This window comes from Asterias amurensis, chromosome 3 (genome assembly GCF_032118995.1).
Source record: "Asterias amurensis chromosome 3, ASM3211899v1".
Classification (NCBI taxonomy): Eukaryota; Metazoa; Echinodermata; class Asteroidea; order Forcipulatida; family Asteriidae; genus Asterias; species Asterias amurensis.
This window is the reverse complement of record NC_092650.1, coordinates 3,637,964-3,659,100: the sequence shown is the minus strand read 5'-3', so window position 1 is coordinate 3,659,100 and position 21,137 is coordinate 3,637,964. Positions and strand designations below refer to the sequence as shown.

At 37.3% G+C, this 21,137-nt stretch overlaps 2 protein-coding genes across 2 annotated transcripts; both read right to left on the bottom strand.

The window, feature by feature from the left end:
- Positions 1–264: 264 nt before the first annotated feature.
- On the bottom strand, positions 265–6,712 carry LOC139935002 (uncharacterized). Its single transcript, XM_071929444.1, has 2 exons — positions 5,737–6,712; positions 265–4,865 (listed from the first exon to the last, which is right to left on the bottom strand). Exons 1-2 carry the CDS (start codon positions 6,081–6,083, stop codon positions 4,436–4,438), a joined length of 777 nt encoding a protein of 258 aa, XP_071785545.1. The 5' UTR covers positions 6,084–6,712; the 3' UTR covers positions 265–4,435.
- Positions 6,713–8,636: 1,924 nt separating this feature from the next.
- LOC139934616 (N-terminal EF-hand calcium-binding protein 1-like) lies at positions 8,637–21,128 on the bottom strand. The gene is made up of 11 exons (XM_071928905.1): positions 20,994–21,128; positions 19,546–19,570; positions 17,962–18,096; positions 16,685–16,782; positions 15,764–15,900; positions 14,479–14,597; positions 13,418–13,533; positions 12,632–12,741; positions 11,883–11,960; positions 11,396–11,487; positions 8,637–10,817 (listed from the first exon to the last, which is right to left on the bottom strand). Exons 1-11 carry the CDS (start codon positions 21,036–21,038, stop codon positions 10,771–10,773), a joined length of 1,002 nt encoding a protein of 333 aa, XP_071785006.1. The 5' UTR covers positions 21,039–21,128; the 3' UTR covers positions 8,637–10,770.
- Positions 21,129–21,137: the final 9 nt, after the last annotated feature.

The following is a 21,137-nucleotide window of genomic DNA, read 5'->3' as shown; positions in this document are numbered from 1 at the left end:
TTAGAATCTGATTTGAACAAAGGGGCAAGAAAGTGGGGTTGGCCGGGCCGGACCAGGGCGAAGGAGGGGGTGGGGCTATAATTTCCCAGTTTAAGTTTGTAGCTTCGTTTGTAGCTTATGGTTACAGCAACATTAACTGACAAACTAAATCCCCTTTATTGCCTCTTTCAAAATTAGCGCCCTTCACTTCTGCAACGTCCCTATTCAAGAACTTCATTAGTTGTACTCAAGAAATAAAACAAAGTGACAACACAGTTTCACAGATGATTAAAACTTAAAAGCTTTATTATGTTTATTTACAAACTAAACAAAAACCTATGGTGAAGAAACAATATTTTCTCGAACGGTTTTACAGTCCACATTAAAAAAATTGAAAACCTACTCAAACATAGACTTGTGGACAAGGCGTTAATGGTTCCATGTGGTGAGATAGTCGAGTTGTGGCGGTGCTTGTGAGATCATGAACTGCTGGTGAGAAGTCGGGCAACCAGCAATTCGCGCGAGAGCAGTGATCTCGCGAGAGCACCGCCACAACCCGACTATCTCATCGCGTGGGACCATTAACGACTTGTCCACAAGTCTAACTCAAACAAAACAAGTTTTTATTTTTCTATTTGACCGAAAATGACATTCAATTAATAATTCAAAACATCGTATGAGCACACACACTGAGATTTTGTGTGCAAGCTTTTTTGCAACTAATTACTAAAAAGTAAACATTCAATTGTGTAATTTCTAGTTTCACAAAGTCAACGCAATTTCCGACAGTTAGACCGTCTTACTTTGTAGACTGAGTATGTAAAAATATCCAGAGGAAGTAGCTAACAACTAGTAAACTCCCGGATACAACTGTTAATAAATACTCAAGAAGAAAACAAATTCATTATTATAAGCCAATGGAATTAATATAAGCAAAGAGTCTATTGTGTTGTAAATTGTGTGATAATAATACTAAGAAATATTTACATGATGTACACATTAAAGCTGTACAAAGCTTGAAGTTACACTGTCAAGTTAACAAGAATATAAGTAAACATGCAATCTGATCTAATATGGCAGAAATTTTCAAATTGAAAATATTTGTTTAAGTTTGATTTTCTGTAAAACTATCGATTCAGAATTCTGAACATCGTTACCATTTATTGTTTTTTACAATTTTTGTCCAATGATGCACTGGAAACTGCACTTCAAAACTAACATACCCAGAATGTAAAACTTTGAAGTTTCCTTTTTAAATATACAAGTGCTGACTTTCAATCCAAAAGGTGTGACTGTGAGAGAGGAGTACACTTAAACAATTTAAAATTAGTTGACCTCACCTCAATAAAAACCATACTGGCAAACATGACCTTAAAGGGTTTGGTTACTTGTTGTACCACACAAAACACAGTGTCAACAGATTACATTAAACTTACATAGTTCGAAAATAATGTTAAATATTACTTGCTGGGGTGCTGTAGTTTTTGAGAAGTGAGTAAAACAATACCACAACAAATTCCCAACAATTATTTTTATGTCTCAGGAGACAAAAGTTACTTAAGCACTTACACACAAATTTACACAACTCTCCTTTTTCATTACCTTTTTCTCAAAAAATTGACGACTAATGAAGCTGAAACTTCTGGGTAAATTACGTTACATAAAATTCATTCAGAAAGTGACTAGCGATTGTTCATGTCATGGCCAAAACTTTTTAACAAGTAAGGCCGTGTCCGAATTGGCGACTTTGGCTACAGCTACAGCTAGGGCACGCGCGTCTGCCATTCTTCAACACTGACAGATGCGCTGATCTAGCCGTAGCTGTAGCCGAAGTCACCAATTCGGACACAGCCTTAGATTTTAATCTTGTCTGGTACAATGACTTGCTCAGTCACCACAACTTACCACTTACATTCAAATTCCTGGAACATGTTTCAAATCTAACTCACAAATGGGCAATTCCACTGTAACGGAAGGACGTTTGGACTCATTAAACAACAGGACGCCAATGGTGTCCTTCCGTTACCGACCTTTTTAATATTCATATTTTATAAACTAAACGTTTTTCAGCCAAAACGAGGAGGCCATTTTGAAGGCAGTCATTAATAAAAGAAACTGTGACATTTGCTTAATGAAACTAATTGAACTGTTAATGATATCCATGATTTTAATGTTGTTTAATGAGTCAAAACGTCCTTCCTTTACCGTGGAATTGCCCAAATGGCTTGAAAGGCCTATTCCCTAATATCGCAACACCAACGTATGGAAATCCCAACCTAAAAACAGTGAACTTCCATAATATTCAAGAATAGATTCCCTAATATCGCAACACCAACGTACATGACGTATGGAAATCCCGACCTAAAAACAGTGAACTTCCATATTCAAGAATAGTTTTAAAATCCTTGCAGAATACTAAGCGTTTGATTAATAATAACTAAAATTTATATTTGAAATGTAACGATGCCTTCATGTATTATTATTTTGTATGTTTGAATGAGTGTGACTTGCAGCGAATATCGAGACAAAACAAACTTCCACTGTTCAGTTGTAATAATTGCATTTTGTGGCTCGTTCTTGAAGGCAAATTGTGTTTTGTTTCCAGAATTTGAAACTTCAGTGAACAGCTGCTGCATTGATTGATACAATAAAATATGACCTTTGAAATATTAATAATGTGTTTACAGTCAATAGTTGAAGGAAAGTAATTCATGGCAAGATTTAAATACACTTTAGTGAAACTCCTTTGGGTCAAATCAAATTTTATATTACTGGTGCATGCACAAAATCTGCTCTTGATAATTGTTTTTTTCTACATTTAAGTTAAATATTTGTAAATCAAACTTATAAACAATATTTGGAAGTTGTGACAAAGAACATTCAGGGGATTTATATTAATTAAGTTATCTGATTTCATGAATTTGGTACTGGTGGCATGGAGCAATAAACTTGAGTTGATTGCTCCATGGTACTGGGGCCGAAACAACAATTGCTTAAAGACACTGGACACTATTGGTAATTGCCAAGACCAGTTTTCTCACTTGGTGTATGCAAACATGCATAAAATAACAAACCTGTGAAAATTTGAGCTCAATCGGTCGTCGAGGTTGTGAGATAATAATGAAAGAAAAAACACCCTTGTCACATGAAGTTGTGTGCTTTCAGATGCTTGATTTTAAGACCTCAAATTCTAAATCTGAGGTCTCGAAATCAAATTCGTGGAGGACAACTTCTTTCTCAGAAACTACATTACTTCAGAGGGAGCCTTTTCTCACAATGTTGTAAACTATCAACAGCTCCCCATTACTCGTTACCAAGAAAGGTTTTAGGCTAATAAATATTTGAGTAATTACCAATAGTGTCCACTGCCTTTAATCACTAGAGCGGGCATACAGTTCGTATCCAAGTTTATCTATTTGGTGTTTAGTTACCATAGAGTGAAGATAAGAGACACAATGCGGTATCATTAAAAAAAAAGGTGTCAAAATCGATAAAATCAAAAGCTGCTAAAAAAGTCTATTCAGACCATGTAACCAGTGACACAACATGGTTTTTTTTACCGAAGAGCTACAGGACCTGGGGGTGGACTTCACAAATAGTTAAAAGACTAGTCTTATCTCCGAGTTAGGACGAGTTACTCGCCGTAAGTTTTTTAGTATCTCCCAGGACTTTTTCTAACTCTTTATGAGATTGACCCAAGATCTTCCTGTAGAAACAATTTGCAAACAGACCAAACGGAAGAAAACATGACTTTAACAATGGTCTGCTAGCCAAAATACAAAACACCCAAGGACCCTTCCAAATTCTCTCAGTGAAAAAGCTGACAGACTCGTGCATTTTATTAAAACATCCAAGAGGTGCAAACACTAAGTTCCCCCAAAATTCTGATGTTTCAAACAACCCTACAAACGACCAACAATGTGCACTTGAATCGCACACCTCAAATCAAAAAGACTGGGGCACATCTGAAAACTTGTTGAGCCATTTTACAACCCTTGATTCTATTTGGTACTATGGTACACAATAGATAATAATGGTGCTTTGTCATTCCTGAATATTGAGTTATTGAAAGGAATGCTTAATTAAAACCCAGCGCTGAATAATGTATTTAAAAAGTGGTGTGTTAAATTAAATTCTGCCAAACTCGAAGCCACACCCCATTCTACATAACATGGTACTGTACATTCTGCCAGCTTAAAATTCAAGGCTGATTAAAGGTGACAATTTTATGTAACACTGAAGTGTTCAGGATAACTGCAACAAGATTAGCACCTTTAAAAAACATCTCTTAAACTTGACAAATAAAAACAATAATTAATATTAAAAAAAAAAACACTTCTTTTAATACATCGTTTTACCTTGAAAAAATTGAAAACAATAATAATAAAAAAAAAAAATTAAAATACTGTACACCTTTCAACCTTGACAAATTTCAAACTATTCAAAAAATAACTGCTTAAAAACTTACATCTTGCTTAATGCTAGTTACAGTTACAGCTCCACTAAAATTGAGTTCTTCCTGTTCGAATAGGACCTGCTGAATCTTAAATTTGCACAGCGCTTTTTCTCTGGCGCCAAACTTTTTCAAAGTGGCGGCGATCATCTTACCGAAGAGTTCGTCTTCATCTTCGTTGGTGTCCATTCTCGGTCGGCTGTGAGCGAGGCTTTCCAGAATGGCCATCTCGACGATGTCCATTCTTTTCGCTTTCTTGGCTCGCGGGGAGTCTTCAGAGGAAGATGAGGCACCGCCAAAGTGATCCCTGGAGGAGGACGAGAGGGGTTGAGCTATGTGTATGGTTGTTGGAATAACACTGCTCCCGGATGCTCCCTCGTTGCATAGAGCTCTCTGATCATTGTCGACCTCAAATTCCAACGTGTCGTCAGTGCTGAAAACAACACAGCATTTAAAAAAAATAAGATGTGAATATAAATACAGAGGTTTGGCTAAAAATTCAGTTTTTAAATCAATGTGATAAATCCATTCAGTCAAACTCTTAGTCTAACTCAAATTTTGCAGGATACGTCTGGAATTTCAATTTTGTGAGGGCAAGGCCATTTTTTTTGCAAAGGGTACATGTAGGTGAACTTTCATTGGAAAATCATACATATGTGTACAGGCCTGATACTTCACAGAGGCAACGGAGGCGATTGCCTCCGTTGCCCCTTGCCATTGCCTTGGTGCCCTTGAATTGCTCCAGTAGAAATTTACAATTTCCTAATAGGGTGCCCTTTGCCAAAGAGAAAATGCCTTGGTGCCCTTGCCCTTTCAAAAACGAAGCATACAGCCCTGTGTGTATGTTTATGGGAAAGTTTTGAAGTGACACCAAGGCCAAGACCCGCAGGGCTCAATTTCTTTCACCACATCACTTGCCAGAGAGAGGCCAGTAAATTTTGTGTCAGACCAGGAAATTAAAAAGCGAATTTATTTTTAACTTGAATTGACTCGATATTCAAACTAAAATTTGACTCAAAACACCATTTCAAATGTTTAGAGATTGTCATTATTTTGTCAAAACATTCAAGTTAAACTCAAATATTCAGCTACATGTAACTAAAACTTCTAGAACGAATTTCTTATTTGTTTGGAATAGGGGAAAACTTTTTGTACCCTCCTGCAACCAGCTTTTTTCAACAAAAAGCAACATCTCATTTGAGTAAATCAGATACCATTCTGTTGATTGCATGACAAATGCACAAGTGGTGGCAGTATAGAAACTTTTCCGGAATAGGTACTCAAAGTCAAAGTCAGACACTCACGAATTATCGGTCTGATCCACTTCTCCAACATCTTTGTGCCTGATGTGTTCTTCAAGGAATGACATGGATTCATAGTGTGGCCAATTTGTTGTGTGCTTCTCCGCAGTGTCGCCTCCTTTGGCCTTTCTGTATTCATTCTTCTTCACTTTGACATAAGCGTCTCGTAGTTTTCTCCACTTCTGCTTGCACTCCTTCCAATCCTTTCCGCAGGTTGCGGCGATCGCCTTCCACGTTGACAAGGCATTATCCAAGTCCCGATATTCCTTGAGCTTTTTATTGTACAAGTTTGGAAACTGACGCACACATTCAATGAACTTTTTGTCCTCTTCTTTGACTTTGGTGTTCATAGTGGCAACTAGGTTTACTCGCTCATTTACTTCAGTTTAGGGATATCAACTGGCAACCTTATACAACACAAATGAAAGTTAATCTTCACAAATGCACGCCACTTTTTTTAACCATTCTTTGAACTTGAAAGTTGAGCAAGTTGGTTGAACCTTGATTGGGTTTAAGTTAGTGTCAATTAACTGCCATGACCATTTTTATGTTCTTAAAGGGGAACCATCAAATTGTCACAGTCGAGACAAAAATGCATGCCAAAAAATAAGCACTTTTAACAACGCGCTACTCACGAATTTAGTTTGTGCACTTCCGCAGTTTGTTGTTGATTTGATCTTTGAATTGATCAACCACACAACACACAGCACCGCCACCGGTTCGTCGTTCAAAACCCAATCCAAGGTTGTCAAATGACGTATTTGTTTAGCTCTTTTACGGAATGAGAACAAGCTCAAACTTTGCACAAATTCTGTTACCACTGGCTCCTACTTGAGGATTACAGCAAACGAACTTAAGTCACAGATTATCACGTCTTATCAGCATTTACCATCAGCGACTCCTCAGTGTGAACTCTTCGGACGCCATATTTATGATTGCCGTTTTTACATTTTTGTTGTTTTTTAGTGGACGAAAATTGTACCCCCTCTCGTGACGTGTTCTGTCCAACTTGGAGGGGGATGGGATGAATCGATTAAGGATGTGGATGGAAAGTACATTATTTTAAAACCTCTATAAATTATTACAAAGAAAAGGCTGTACTGGGGAAATATGTAATTGATGGACATTTTGACCAAATGCGATTAAATCAAAATTGGAATAGTAGATTTTTTATTAGAAAGATCAACAGACATTATTTCATCGCTCCAAAATCTATTTCTGATGTGCAGTGAAAAAACAAGGGGCATAAAGACCCTGCAGCGTACAACACAATAGGGTATAAATCTAACATTGTGAAGCCCAAATTCCTGCATCATCTTTTGCTAGACAATTGAGGACAACTTGTTTACACAATTGGCGCTGTGATGCCCTCATGCAGCTTTTGAACTTTCAATTGTAACACAAAAGCCCGAGGATCCTGCCAACTGAGGTTGGAAAACTAAGCCCTAAAATTCAAAGCAAAAACAGACGGTTTGTAACAATGTTTCACAAAGTTGTTCAAAAGTAGTGTTGGATTTGTTAGAAAATTCCAGCAACGTTGAATTTTGACACAATTTGTAGGCCTTCAATTGAGGTGTACACCAACAATTAGTAGTCCATGCCAACCTGCTTGGTTTGTTTATTAACAACTGCCCCATGAGGGTGGATTTCACAAAGAGTTAAGTCAACTAGTCTTATCTCTAGTTAGGACAAGATACTCGTCCTAACTTTGATATTCCCCCCGGACTAGTCCTACAAATTTCAGTGCCTCGGGCTTAATTTTGGTGCATGAAGTGGATTGGTCCCTGATTGCAGTCCTTTGGATTGATTAAATCCCTCCCATTTAGAGTCAACAGTTTTATAAACCCTGTATTTGAGTGCAATAGTTTTAATGCCATTTTAATTACTAATGTAATGTTTTAACTGCTGCTGCTAGCAGCGAATTGAATAGACTTTTAATAAACCATTGAATGAGTGAATGAAGTTAGGACTAGTCTTAAAGGCAGTGGACACTATTGGTAATTGTCAAAGACTAGCCTTATCACTTGGTGTATCTCAACATATGCATAAAATAACAAACCTGTGAAAATTTGAACTCAATCGGTCATCGAACTCGCGAGATAATAATGAAAGAAAAAAACACCCTTGTCACACGAAGTTGTGTGCGTTTAGATAGTTGATTTCGAGACCTCAAGTTCTAAATCTGAGGTCTCGAAATTAAATTCGTGGAAAATTACGTCTTTCTCTAAAACTATGGCACTTCAGAGGGAGCCGTTTCTCACAACGTTTTATACCATCAACCTCTCCCCATTACTCGTCACCAATTAATGTTTTATGCCAATAATTATTTTGAGTAATTACCAGTAGTGTCCACTGCCTTTAACTCTTTGTGAAATCCACCCCAAGTCTGACAGGAGCAGCAATGTCACAAGAACAGCAAACTTGAGAGAGAATATGGTCACTGAACCAGGATAAAGTCATCATTACTAACCAGCTTGAAAAAAAAACCCACAAACAATCACCATGATCAACTTATAATCTATAAACCCTTTACATTTTATTTCCATGAAAAGTAAAACAACGATTTATAATTTACTTTATAGATAATTTCAAAAATACAGTCAAACTGCTCGTTCTTTAAAGGAACACGTTGCCTTGGATCGGACGAGTTGGTCAAAACAAAAGCGTTTGTAACCGTTTTTTATAAAATGCATATGGTTGGAAAGATGTTTTAAAAGTAGAATACAATGATCCACACAAGTTTGCCTCGAAATTGCGTGGTTTTCCTTCTACTGTGCGAACTAACATGGTCGGCCATTTATGGGAGTCAAAATTTTGACCCCCATAAATGGCCGACGTGTTTGTCGACAAGGTAAAAGGAAAACCACGCAATTTCGAGGCATGTTTGTGTGGATCATTGTATTCTACTTTTACAACATCTTTCTACCCATATGCATTTTATAAAAAACGGTTACAAACGCTTTTCAAAGACCAACTCGACCGATCCAAGGCAACGTGTTCCTTTAATTGAAAATGGGCCGAAGAAAATTAATTATTTTTGTTTTCATGCAATGTAGTTATAAGTAAATATCATAATGAGGCTAATAGTCTCTAGCAATTTTCGTTATTATTTTGGAATGCAAGATCACAAGGAAATGAGTTGTTGCTTTTGTTTAAGTTAATTTCCCATATGGGGGACCCACAATCTCCGGCACATAGATTTCCCTAGGACACCAGCACTCTACCAACTGAGCTATCTTGCCCTATGTTGGCGTTTGCCCAATGTTGGCGTTCTCCCTATTTCGTCAATACCTTTGTTTGGGGTGTGTTTTAGAAGCCATTCATTAGGGCTATTAGATAGCTCAATTGGTAAATCAATCTGGAGGTTACAGGTTCAAGTCCTCTCTTAAATTTGTATTTGTTCTAGCCAAACTTTTTTTTTCAATTTACCCAATCAATTTCCTCTGTGGTTTATTACTTGATATATATATATATTTTTTCTTCTTCTCTCTTTTTCTATAAATGGATATGTATTTGTTTGTACTTGTTTTATGCCTCTGAAGAAGGTCCGGTTTGGATCGGAAGCTAAGGCCACCTACCCTATTCATTATATATATTTTTTTGTGAAGTAAAATGTTTAGGCCACAACCTATAATACTTGTCACTATAACAAAACAAACTAAAACTTAATATATACTGTTTTCTACAAAATACTAACAAATGAACAAAAGTAATACAAACTAAAAGATACATAAAAAAAAATATATGTATAATGTGACAGAATTTCATATTGTTTTCTGCTGTGACCAATGGATGCACTCTCTACAACAACCATGATGTAAATGCATACTAGGAATCATCTAAGTACTTTTCATATCATAAATGCTGAACAAACCGTTCTAAAGGAACACATTGCCTTGGATCAGTAAGGTTGGTCTTTGAAAAGCATATTGTAACCGTTTGTTATAAAATGCATATGGTTGGAAAGATGTTGTAAAAGTAGAATACAATGATCTACACAAGTATGCCTCGAAATTGCGTGGTTTTCTTTTTACCTCGTCCTATAAAACGGTGGGCCACGTATGGACAAATGGCCGACCGTGATAGTTCGCGACGTGAAAAGAAAACCGTACAGTTTTGAGTGATGCTTGTGTGGGTGAACTTTTAAAACATCGTTCTAACCATGTGCATTTCATAACAAACGGTTTCAAACACTTTTTATAGGCCAACTCGTCCGATCCAAGGAAACGTGTTCCTTTAACTCTCATCATTCTTCTGCCATATTTATAGAGGGTAAAATGATGATGAAACAATGGAATACGCTTAATTATGTTAGCGCAGCACACAGGATCAGCCAATGAGCAACCTCCTTTCAACCTCGCTAAACAAACACTAGGATTGCAGAATCAGGTTACCCGCAGCCTAAACTACATTAAGTTTACATTGTTATGGTTGGTGCCCGATTTTTGCTTAGCAAAGAAATTTGTCAAGCAGTATTTTCTGCTTCACTGCTTTATGAAATTGGGCCCAGTGTTGCTGTCATTTGGAAGGGGTCTGTTACCCGGCTGTACCACTGTTGTTCAATTATTCTCTTTCATGAAAAATTCCTTTGTGGGGTAGCAACAGTACAAAGAGAACCTTGTGGGGTGGCATTGTCACACTGTGTAAAGTACCCAGTGAATAACATCTGTACACCCCCGTATAATGAAGTTATAGAATTTACAATAACAATAGCCCCACCCAAACCCAAAACACAGCACACCATAAGGAAATTATGGGGAACAAAAATTAATGTGCCTGTGTGACCAGAACACAATGTTTAATAAAATATGTTGTAAAATTGTCAGCCCTGATTTACTCTTTATTTGCTAATTCCAAGCCTGCTCACAGAAGTAAAATACAGTGCTGAGAATATATTGCATACTTCGTGAAATATTTCAAATTGACCATGCATTATCTTGCACACTCAAATGTGTGCACTAAAATGGGCATCGACTAAACGTGCACAATGAGTTTTGTTTAAAATATACTTATTTTTTTCGTAAAGGTTGAGTGAAGCTATGTGGTCCCATTGAATCCAGCTGTGGAGTCCGAAATCCAAGATGCTGCAAAAGAGCATAACAATAACAACAAGTTATGTACAGTTAAATACACTGGACACTATTGGTAATTGTCAAAGACCAGTCTACCCACTTTGTGTATCTCAACATATGCATAAAATAACAAACCTGTGAACATTTGAGCTCAATCAGTAGTCAAAGTTGCGAGATAATAATGAAGAAAGAAAAAAAAACCTTGTCACACGAAGTTGTGTGCTTTCAGATGCTTGATTTCGAGACCTCAAATTCTAAATCTGAGGTCTCAAAATCAAATCCATAAAAAATTACTTCTTTTGCGAAAACTTCTTCATCACAGGGAGCCGTTCCTCATAGTTTTTTTTATACCATCAACAGCTCCCCATTACTCGTTACAAAATGATGTTTTATGCTAATAATTATTTAGAGTAATTACCACTGCTTAAAGGACACAACATAATCTCATTGCCTTCAAGAAATATTACCTGAGGTTTTGATTCCATAAGTAGTGTTTTTAAAAGTTTTATCTTATTACTTCTTTTGAGTCCTTGGGCTCACAACCAGTTTTAATAAATGACATGAAATAAAATCGATCCAAAGAAACTTACCTGGGATGGCCATGGAGGATAAGATCTCTGGTTTCTCAAGATGGTCCACATTGCTACGACGGAATGCCTTGGAAGCGTCGGATGCGAAATGGCTTCAAATAAAACGGATACCATTTCATTATAAACAATGATTTCAATGGTTTACACATCAATTTTATACTACAGCTGAATACTCAATTCTCAATTTTCACAACGTGTTGTAAGTGCAGGAATAAAAAAATAAAAAATAAATTACAGTTCTGTATGAAAAATGTTATTCAGCTTATTGTTGTCTTAATAAAAATGAAATAAAATAGTTTGCCGACCCCTAAACAGCCGTTTGAAAAATAGTACAACTTCTATCGTAATTTTACCCAAACACATTTTTTTAACTGCGAACACGATCTCTGTGGTATGAACGATGGTATGTATTCAAACCAATAAACATTTCACAAATTTTAGGGTTACACATACACAAACAAGAAAGCAAAATGGTTTGAGTGTTTACCTCTTCCACAATTCTTCAGACTCCCAAATCTCATACAGCACAAAGTTACTGGTCCCCGAGTACGATCGAACACTCAAACTGCAAGAAAACAATTAGGAATGGAAAAAAAATAGTATTAGAAACAAACAACCTCCTGGGAACATATTTAACAAGTTTGGTTTTCCCCTGAAGACCAGTAGAATTTACAGTTTGGAATGTAGAGATCGCACCAGCGCTTTTCAGAGTTAACATTTCACCAAAGGAGATTTTATTATTGAAGCCCCAAGTTAAGTATTTATACCTAGTTCTCATCTTAAAGGAACGTTACAGAATTGGTAAGAAACACAAATCGTGAAGGTCACAGATTTACATAAAAATTACACGGCCTAATGATGGTGATAGTAGAAAACATCCCCTGCAATGTCACATTTAATGAGAAATAAATAATCAAGTTTCGCGCTGCAACCTCGAAGTTTTGAAAAACTATCTACAACTCTGCCTTCGACGGTGAGTGTCAAAATGAAAATACATTGACTTCATTGGTGTGAGGTTGCTTTGTTATATGTACCTCCAAGCTACCTAAAAGGGGCTATACAAAACGGAGATCCCACAAATGAAACATGAGTGATGCCGTAGCGTGAGTGAAGATGTAAGTACCAGGCCTCAGCATGTCAAAACAACTAGTTCAAAAAAGTTTAATCAACTGTCACACTTTAACATGGCATGACCGCCTATAAAACATGTAAAAGATTAGCTATGATGATTCTTACGTTTGGCATCCTTCATCTTTGCCAGCCGCCTCCAAATAGGTCCTCAAGACAGATCTGAAAGCCTTGTCTTGTGAATCAGCGACGCAAAGCTTTCTGGCAACGAGCATCACCTGCCGGGAAACGAGTAAACGAGATACAGTTAGACAACCTTACTAACTTTGATGGTGACAGAGACAGATCACTTCTTACAAAACGAAATTTTCAAATTTTCGTTAATCTCTCCTATGTTTCCAACTTCAAACTAAACAACTGTGAAAATCATTCAAAAGATAACTTCATCCTCAAAACAAGAATGGTGTGTGACAACACGAATGCCCCGCTGAGATTGGAATTGCTACACCAAGTCCTTTTCAAGTTATTGTTTTAGCCATAATGAGCTTAATATTTATCTGAGGTGGTCCAAAAACAGAAGGCTTCTAGGGGATCCCATGATTAATCCACAAACCACATTTGGAGTTGATACACCAAGTCCTTTTCGAGTTATTGCTCGGACAATATTACTTTTGTTTTAGCCATAATGAGCTTATTATTTTACTGAGGGGGTCAAAAAACAATAGGCTTCTGGGGGATCCCATGACCAATCCACAAACCAAGTTTGGAGTTGATACGCCAAGTCCATTTCAAATTATTGCTCGGACAAAATTTCTTTTGTTTTAGCCGTAACAAGCTTAATACTCATCTGAGGGGGTCCAAAAACAATAGGCTTCTGGGGATCCCAGGATCAATACACATGCGTTGTTACCGCAAACCAAATATATATATTGATTTAGATTGTTAGAATTGTACCTGACTGCTGTCGTCTGTAACTATTTCTTCATCCACTGGATCAATTTGGACTTTATTTTCAATCTTGTCCACAAGTTCTTGAAGGCGGTTCACTTGAAGGAAGAATGAATTCATGCCTGCATCAGATGAAATTAAAAAGAGTTTCCCTGTGAGAAAACATAGAACTTGCAATACGTTTTGCATTGTATTTGACGCTTACTAATTCATCACAAGTTCTTGAAGGCGGTTCACTTGAAGGAAGAATGAATTCATGCCTGCACCAGATGAAATAAAAGTTTGAATTAAAAAGAGTTTCCCTGTGATAAAATATAGAACTTGCAAAACATGTTGCATTGTATTTGACGCTTCCTATTTACTAATTCATCACAAGTTCTTGAAGGCGGTTCACTTGAAGGAAGAATGAATTCATGCCTGCATCATCAGATGAAATAAAAGTTTGAATTAAAAAAAGTTTCCCTGTGAGAAAGCATAGAACTTGCAATACGTTTTGCATTGTATTTGACGCTTACTAATTCATCATTCTTTGGTGCCAAGCAGAAATATCCCACATTTCAGGAAAGGAAAACATTCTTTGTTATACACATAGTTGCAACAAGAGATTTTCTCAAAGTTCTAATGGCACAAAGTCCTGAACAATTTTGTCTTTCAAGTTGTCTCTAAGTTTTGCACGATATTATGTCCTGATGTCTTCCTCCAACTACATGTATTTAGGCAAAATAAAACAAAAACAGTTGATCGTCCCCTCCCTCATTCTTTTTTTTAAGGTGGCATTCTTTTTTTTTTTTTTCTTTTTTTTTGACACATTTTCTGTGTATTTCAAATTACACTTACTAATCTTTTAAGAACTTGTAACTACATAAAGTGGTGACTTTAAGCTGAAGAATGGTGGCCAGTTTGAATTAAAATACTTGGCGACCACCTTTAAGAAATACAACATAAAAAGACCCTCATCCTCCTCTTTTTGGGAAAACCCGGACGATCAACTGGTGTTTTTTTTTACTTGGCCTTACTTGTCTGACGCTTTGATGACACAGGGCCTCTTTTAATGGTAGCCTACTCACTTTCACTGTCAAAAGGAACGCTAGTTTGTGTCGACAGCTGCCTCCTTGTCCGTCGTGCGATCCATCCAGCCGTGCTACTGATCTTCGGCTCTTCAAAGTGAACCTGCGTCTTTCCATTCCTGGATGAAATACATTGGAGGCAAGAAAAAGGGGTTTTGAATTAAGTAGAAAGATTGATCCAATGTCCACACTCAGAGACACCAGTCTTACAACAGATTTGATGCTTGTGAACATTCCTTAAAAAATGGCTTGCCGTCACGGGTGCCCTCCTTTTTTTAAGTCCAAGAATCTTCCAGAATCAGAGGGTTCATAGACTCTGTGCATCACCCAAAATACCACTGAGGAGGTACCATTTAATACACTTTGTGTCGTGGCCAAGCGGATAAGAGCATCAAACTCAAGCTCTGGTGTTTCTGTTCAGCAGAGTGTGGGTTCGAGTCCCAGTCGTGATTATTTGGTACCTGAGTAAGACACTTAACTATAATTGCTTCTCTCCACCCAGGGGTAAATGGGTACCTGTGAGGGCAAAGTCGGCTCTTGTGACTGATTAAGCTTAGTAGCTCATATTTGTTGCATAGCTTAAATACATGTAGCGCATATTTGTTGCACAGGCTGTAAACTCCCCAGAGAGTGGAGATGGTTTAAAGACACTGGACACTATTGGTAATTGTCAAAGACCAGTCTTCTCACTTGGTGTACCTCAATATATGCATACAATAACAGACCTGTGAAAATTTGCGCTTAATTGGTCGTCGGAGTTGCGAGATAACTATGAAAGAAAAAAAAACCCTTGTCACACGAAGTTGTGTGCTTTCAGATGCTTGATTTCAAGACCTCAAATTCTAAACTTGAGGTCTTGAAATCAAATTCGTGGAAAATTACTTCTTTCTAGAAATCTTCGTCACTTAAGAGGGAGCCATTTCTCACAATATTTTATACTATCAACCTCTCCCCGTTACTCGTTACCAAGTGAGGTTTTATGCTGATAATTATTTTGAGTAATTACCAATAGTGTCCACAGCCTTTAAGGAATGAATCAAATGGCCCAGTGACCAGGGGTAATAATGTTGGAAGCGCGTTTAGACGCCCTTAGGGTGTGAAAAGTGCTAACTAAAAACTGGTTATTTTCAATATTATTATTATACAGCTAGACTCTGTAGGGACACGATATGGACTCTTTCTAGCTCCCATAGGTGATTGCTTACTTTCTTTTGGATCAGAAACACCAGAGCTAACTTAGTAAAAATTAAGTCTTTTGTACTTCTACTTGTGCCCCTTCTCTCACCTTTTCTTAACTGCATCTGCTTCAAGATGGTCGGAGGCTGCACTGACCGTCTGGAGCAGGGCTCCTAGTTGATTCTGTACCTCCTTCAGGAGAAATCGCACGCTGAACTGGTCTTGGAAACTCTTCTCTGGGTATTCCTGTGCAATTAAATAAAAAATGAAGTGTACATGTCACCCTGTGTTTAGAAGAAGGGCGCAACGGCCTAAGTCCTTCGTCCAGTACTTTTTCCTTTTTTTCGCTGCCTCGATAGTCTGAGGAATTCACTTTTTTTTTGCCTTCGCTCTGGTTCAGACAGTTCACTCTTTGCAGTTCTGAAGGTGCGTTCTGCTGCTGGGGATCCCGCATTTTCCCCACATGCCTAAAGCCTTTGGAACTGACGCTCTTGTCAAATTCATTCCGCAGAGTCACTGGAAGTTTTTAAGAAACATCTCAAACTTTCCTGTTCAATGGTTGATTCCTGAGGACCAACTGTCTTTACCATTATTAGTACCTCTATTTCTTTGCTTATTGTACAGGTTTCTTGTATTGACCCATTTCACCTGACGTCATCATCAGAATAATCGTGGATGCGCCATTTTGGTAGTCAATGTCAACGTGTTATATTCAGTGAAGTGCACATTAAAATTTTAGGTGACGCGGCGTTGACACGTAAGCCTACTGACCACCAACATGGTGAGCGTGGCATCAGTCGCCGCGTGTGACGCGCGTACAAGGGGTCAATAGCACTGTGGTACCGAGTGTAAGAGCGCTTTATAAATAGCTGTCATTATTGTTATTAATATTATTATTGGCAAAGCAAGTCATTGTCTCAGACATTATTCAAACCTAACTCACAAATGGCTTATTGAAACTTGTTTAAGTGGAGGCCCTCAGACTTCCTTCCCGAAAAGGTGAGGCAGTTTTCTCCTTTAAGGAACTTACCTTAGCTGTTGTCAACAAAGCTGTGGAAACAGACGCATTGATATCCTCCAATCCAGCATAAATGTCTCTGTACGGTCCAAGATTCTTTGAAAAGTACGCTGGTTGTTAAACAGAAAAAAAAGTGTAATATTATTTTATTCTTTATTTATTTATCATTCAGACTTTTAAAAACAATAGAATACAACAATGATCTAACCAAGACTTACGAAAACAGAGGAATACTTAGGAAACAAACAGCAGCGTAAGGATTGCCTGAAAAAGAATTACTGGGGGTACGTCACTATCTAGAAATCTTAAAGAGCATCTCCATATGGAAGCCAGTTTGATGCTCCCTGACTACCTGATGCCGGAATTTGTTGCCACGGAGTTAATTAGGAACACGTTGCCTTGGATCGGACGAGTTGGTCTATAAAAAGCGTTTGAAACCGTTTGTTATGAAATGCATATGGTTAGAAAGATGTTTTTAAAGTAGAATACAATGATCTACACAAGTATCACTCAAAATTGCACGGTTTTCCTTTAACGTCGCGAACTATCACGGTCGGCCATTTATGGGAGTCAAAATTTTGACTCCCACAATGGCCGCCGTGTTAGTGTACAAGGTAAAAAGAAAACTACGCAATTTGGAGGCATTTGTGTAGATCATTGTATTCTACTTTTACAACATCTTTCTACCCATGTGCATTTTATAACAAACGGTTACAGAACGCTTTTCAGAGACCAACTCGACCGATCCAAGGCAACGTGTTCCTTTAAAAGGGAAGCCAGCATAAAATCAAAGTGAAAGTGAAACCATTTGGATATTTGCATCCAGACCCATTTCCTGAACAGTTTCCATGAATTCTACAGCGCCTCACTTTTTTTGTTGGGTAAAATTTGTTCTTGGTTTATTTCCACAGTATTACCATTACCCTAACTTTAATTAAATTAACTTCAGAGTTCTCCCCATGCACAAGCTAGTCTGTAGGGCCATCGGGTATGCACAAGCCAATACGCACACATCTCATCAGAAATGAAAACAAAATTGTTAAAAAAATAACATTTTAATAAATTATTTTACAAAAATCAGACAATAACCATTTATAATTCTCCAGAATGAACATTATGGAATTTAAAACCAGATAAGCACAAAGTAGAAAACGTTTCAAAGACCTTGTTTTAATTCAGGGTCAAACTTTAAAAGAAAAACATTTAAAGATGTGGGTCCAAAATGATGCCCTAGAGTTTTTACCCACTAGAATAATCACAATGGGGGAAAACAATTAATAATTACTCACAGCAAAGTTCACCAGTGTCAATGTTTGTGGTCTTATGGGTGTCAATCTCCTTGAACAACATATCAAGATCCTCAGTGTTTAGAACTCCGTCCGCAAAGAAGGATCGGAACTCGTCAACTGACAAGCAGTTGTCATCTGGAACCACAATAAAAAAAATAACACTGAGATAAGATAAGATAAGATAAACAAACTTTATTGTTCCAGCTCCCTGGGGAGTATACAGCCTGTGCGCAATACATGCACTACTCGGCTAAACCAATCACAAGAACCATCTCTGCCCTCACAGGTACCCATTTACTCCTGGGTGAAGAGAAGCAATTAGAGTTAAGTGCTCAGGGACACAAGTGTCACTACCGGAATTCGAACCCACACTCTGCTGAACAGAAGCATCAGAGCTTGAGTTCGGTGCTCTTATCCACTCGGCCACGACACCCCAGAAAGAACAGGGTAACTTAAAGTATTCATGGCTCGAATTTGGGGTAAACTATTCCACAAGACTACATGGCTTGTACATAGCTCAATTTATTCACTGGATCAGAATTTGTTTTACAAGACCAGTAATTGAAATGAGAAAAAAATATCTGAAGAAAATATTTAAAAAACAGAATGCCATCCACAGATTTACATTAAAAGGCAGTGGACACTATTGGTAATTACTCCAAATAATTTTTAGTATCAAACCTTACTTGTTAACGAGAAATAGGGAGAGGTTGATAATATAAAACATTGTGAGAAACGGCTCCCTCTGATGTGAGGTAGTTTTTGAAAAAGAAGTAATTTTCCACGATTTTGATTTAGAGACCTCAAGTTTAGAATTTGAGGTCTCGAAATCAAGCATCTAAAAGTACACAACTTTGTGTGACAAGGGTGTTTTTTTCTTTCATAGTTATCTCGCAACTCCGACGACCAATCGAGCTCAAATTTCCACAGGTTTGTTATTTTATGCATATGTTGAGATACACCAAGTGAGAAGACTGGTCTTTGACAATTACCAATAGTGTCCAGTGTCTTTAAACTTACACAGTTTGAAGATAATGAAAGTAGAAAGCTTCCCTGAAAATATTACCTGATGAGGTGCTGTAGTTTTTGAGAAATGAGTAAAACAATCATGAAAATAGTTTCTGTCTCAGTGATCATGAGACAAAAATTATTTTAGCTTCTAAAAACGTATATTCATGACATTGTTTCACTCATTTCTCAAAAACTACAGCACCTCAGCAACTAATATTTTAAGGTACGCTTTCTACTATCATTATCTTCAAACAGTTTAAGTTTGATGCAAATCTGTGGACATTGTGTTTTGTGTTACAGCAGTACCCAAATCCTTTAATGGTTAACAATTCTTCAATACTAAACATAACTGAAAGAGATTTATCAGACAAACTGAATGTCAATATTCGGGGGAAAAACACCATGGCTTCCAAAGTTTTCCTGTCGTGAGTTGGACCGATGCTGTAGCTCGTAATTACTGGACTCAAGCTTGAAGTCCTGTGTAAACTTCAAGCACTGATATTGTCATGCATTGTCAGGCGTGTATTGTATTAACATCAAGTATAAATTAATGGAAGACTTGTGACTTCTTACCATTTTTATCAGCTCGCCGAAACACCTGCAAAAGAGGAAAATATCAACATTATTAAGTTTTGAATTAAATCTTTCTTTTGCAACTTCACATTGGTGTTATGCACCCGATACAATAACTTACATGGAAATGGTGGTTTTTGTGGCAGGCCTGAAATTAAAGACACTGGACACTATCAGACTATTAGTAATTGTCAAAGACCAGCCTTCTCACTTGGTGTATCTCAACATATGCGTTTAAAATAACAGACATGTGAAAAATTTAGCTCAATGGTCGTCGGAGTTGCGAGATATTTATAAAAGAAAAAAGCACCCTTGTCACACGAAGTTGTGTGCTTTTAGATGGTTGATTTTGAGACCTCAAATTTTAAATCTGAGGTCTCGAAATCAAATTCGTTCTTGACAACTATGTCACTTCAGAGGGAGCTGTTTCTCACAATGTTTTATACCATCAACCTCTCCCCATTTACATGTACTTGTTACCAAGTGAGGTTTTATGCTGATAATTATTTTGAGTAGTGTCACCTGCCTTTAAATCTTTGAGAGGGCAAGGCCATTCTAATTTTACAAAGAAAAATCTTAAAGTCTATTTGGAAAACTTTTAAAGGGGCACCGTGGCCAGGCCTGTGGTGGATTTTTTTTGCTTCAAATGCAACCATTTTTGTTTGTCGCCAACATGATGTTTCCATTGTAGTTGCGATAATCAAACCCTTTATCTTCGTTTTGCAACTGTGAGGAGGATGGAGGAATACGATTTAAACTATCCAGATGCAAAAAGCCTGAATGTGAGCATAAATAATCCAAGCATACATTGCATCCCAGTTGGCATGGTTGGCAGAAAACAACTACAGTCAGTGACATATAGTTGCGATAACCATAACCCTCCATCTTCCCGACGGGAGGAGGGTTACGATTATCTATCAATCAGTGACACTGACAAGTGACTGAACTGAATACACAACAGTGTGTCGACACCACAAACCAAGGAGGGAGGACGCTCTGAAAGAAAGTGTTTTTATTATTAATAATTTACTATGTAATAATATAAACAAATTATGATTTAGCCTTTTCTTTTACAAAAAAAAATAACATTGTTTCAAAATTTATCATATCAATTTTATCATTGTATTGAAATCAAATAAAGAGAAAAAAAAAATGATGGATAATAAATATTACAATACAATGACGTTTGACTAGAAATTAGTTAACTCTCATGCTGAACACGAAATCACAGTAAGTGTTTACATTCATTGTCAATAGACAGAAAAATTATTGCATTGTCAATGACAAAGTGACCCCGCCCCTCACCTTTTCCTGCACTGGAATGTTCACTTGAATTGAATAGCACCACAAAAAATGTCAACAACAGAATGACATCATTATTTAATTATTAAACCATTACAAAACGTTTTAATTTCCCTCATAAATATATCGCTACTCCTCCAACTTACATCTAGAAATATGGACATGCCTTTCTGTGTTTCTACTGGCTCCATCTTTGCTTTGAACCCAAGTTTGTCGGCTTTTTCAGGAAGTTAACACCACCACTCTACACTTTTCACTCTTTACTCAGCGAAACTTCTGCCCGATTTGAC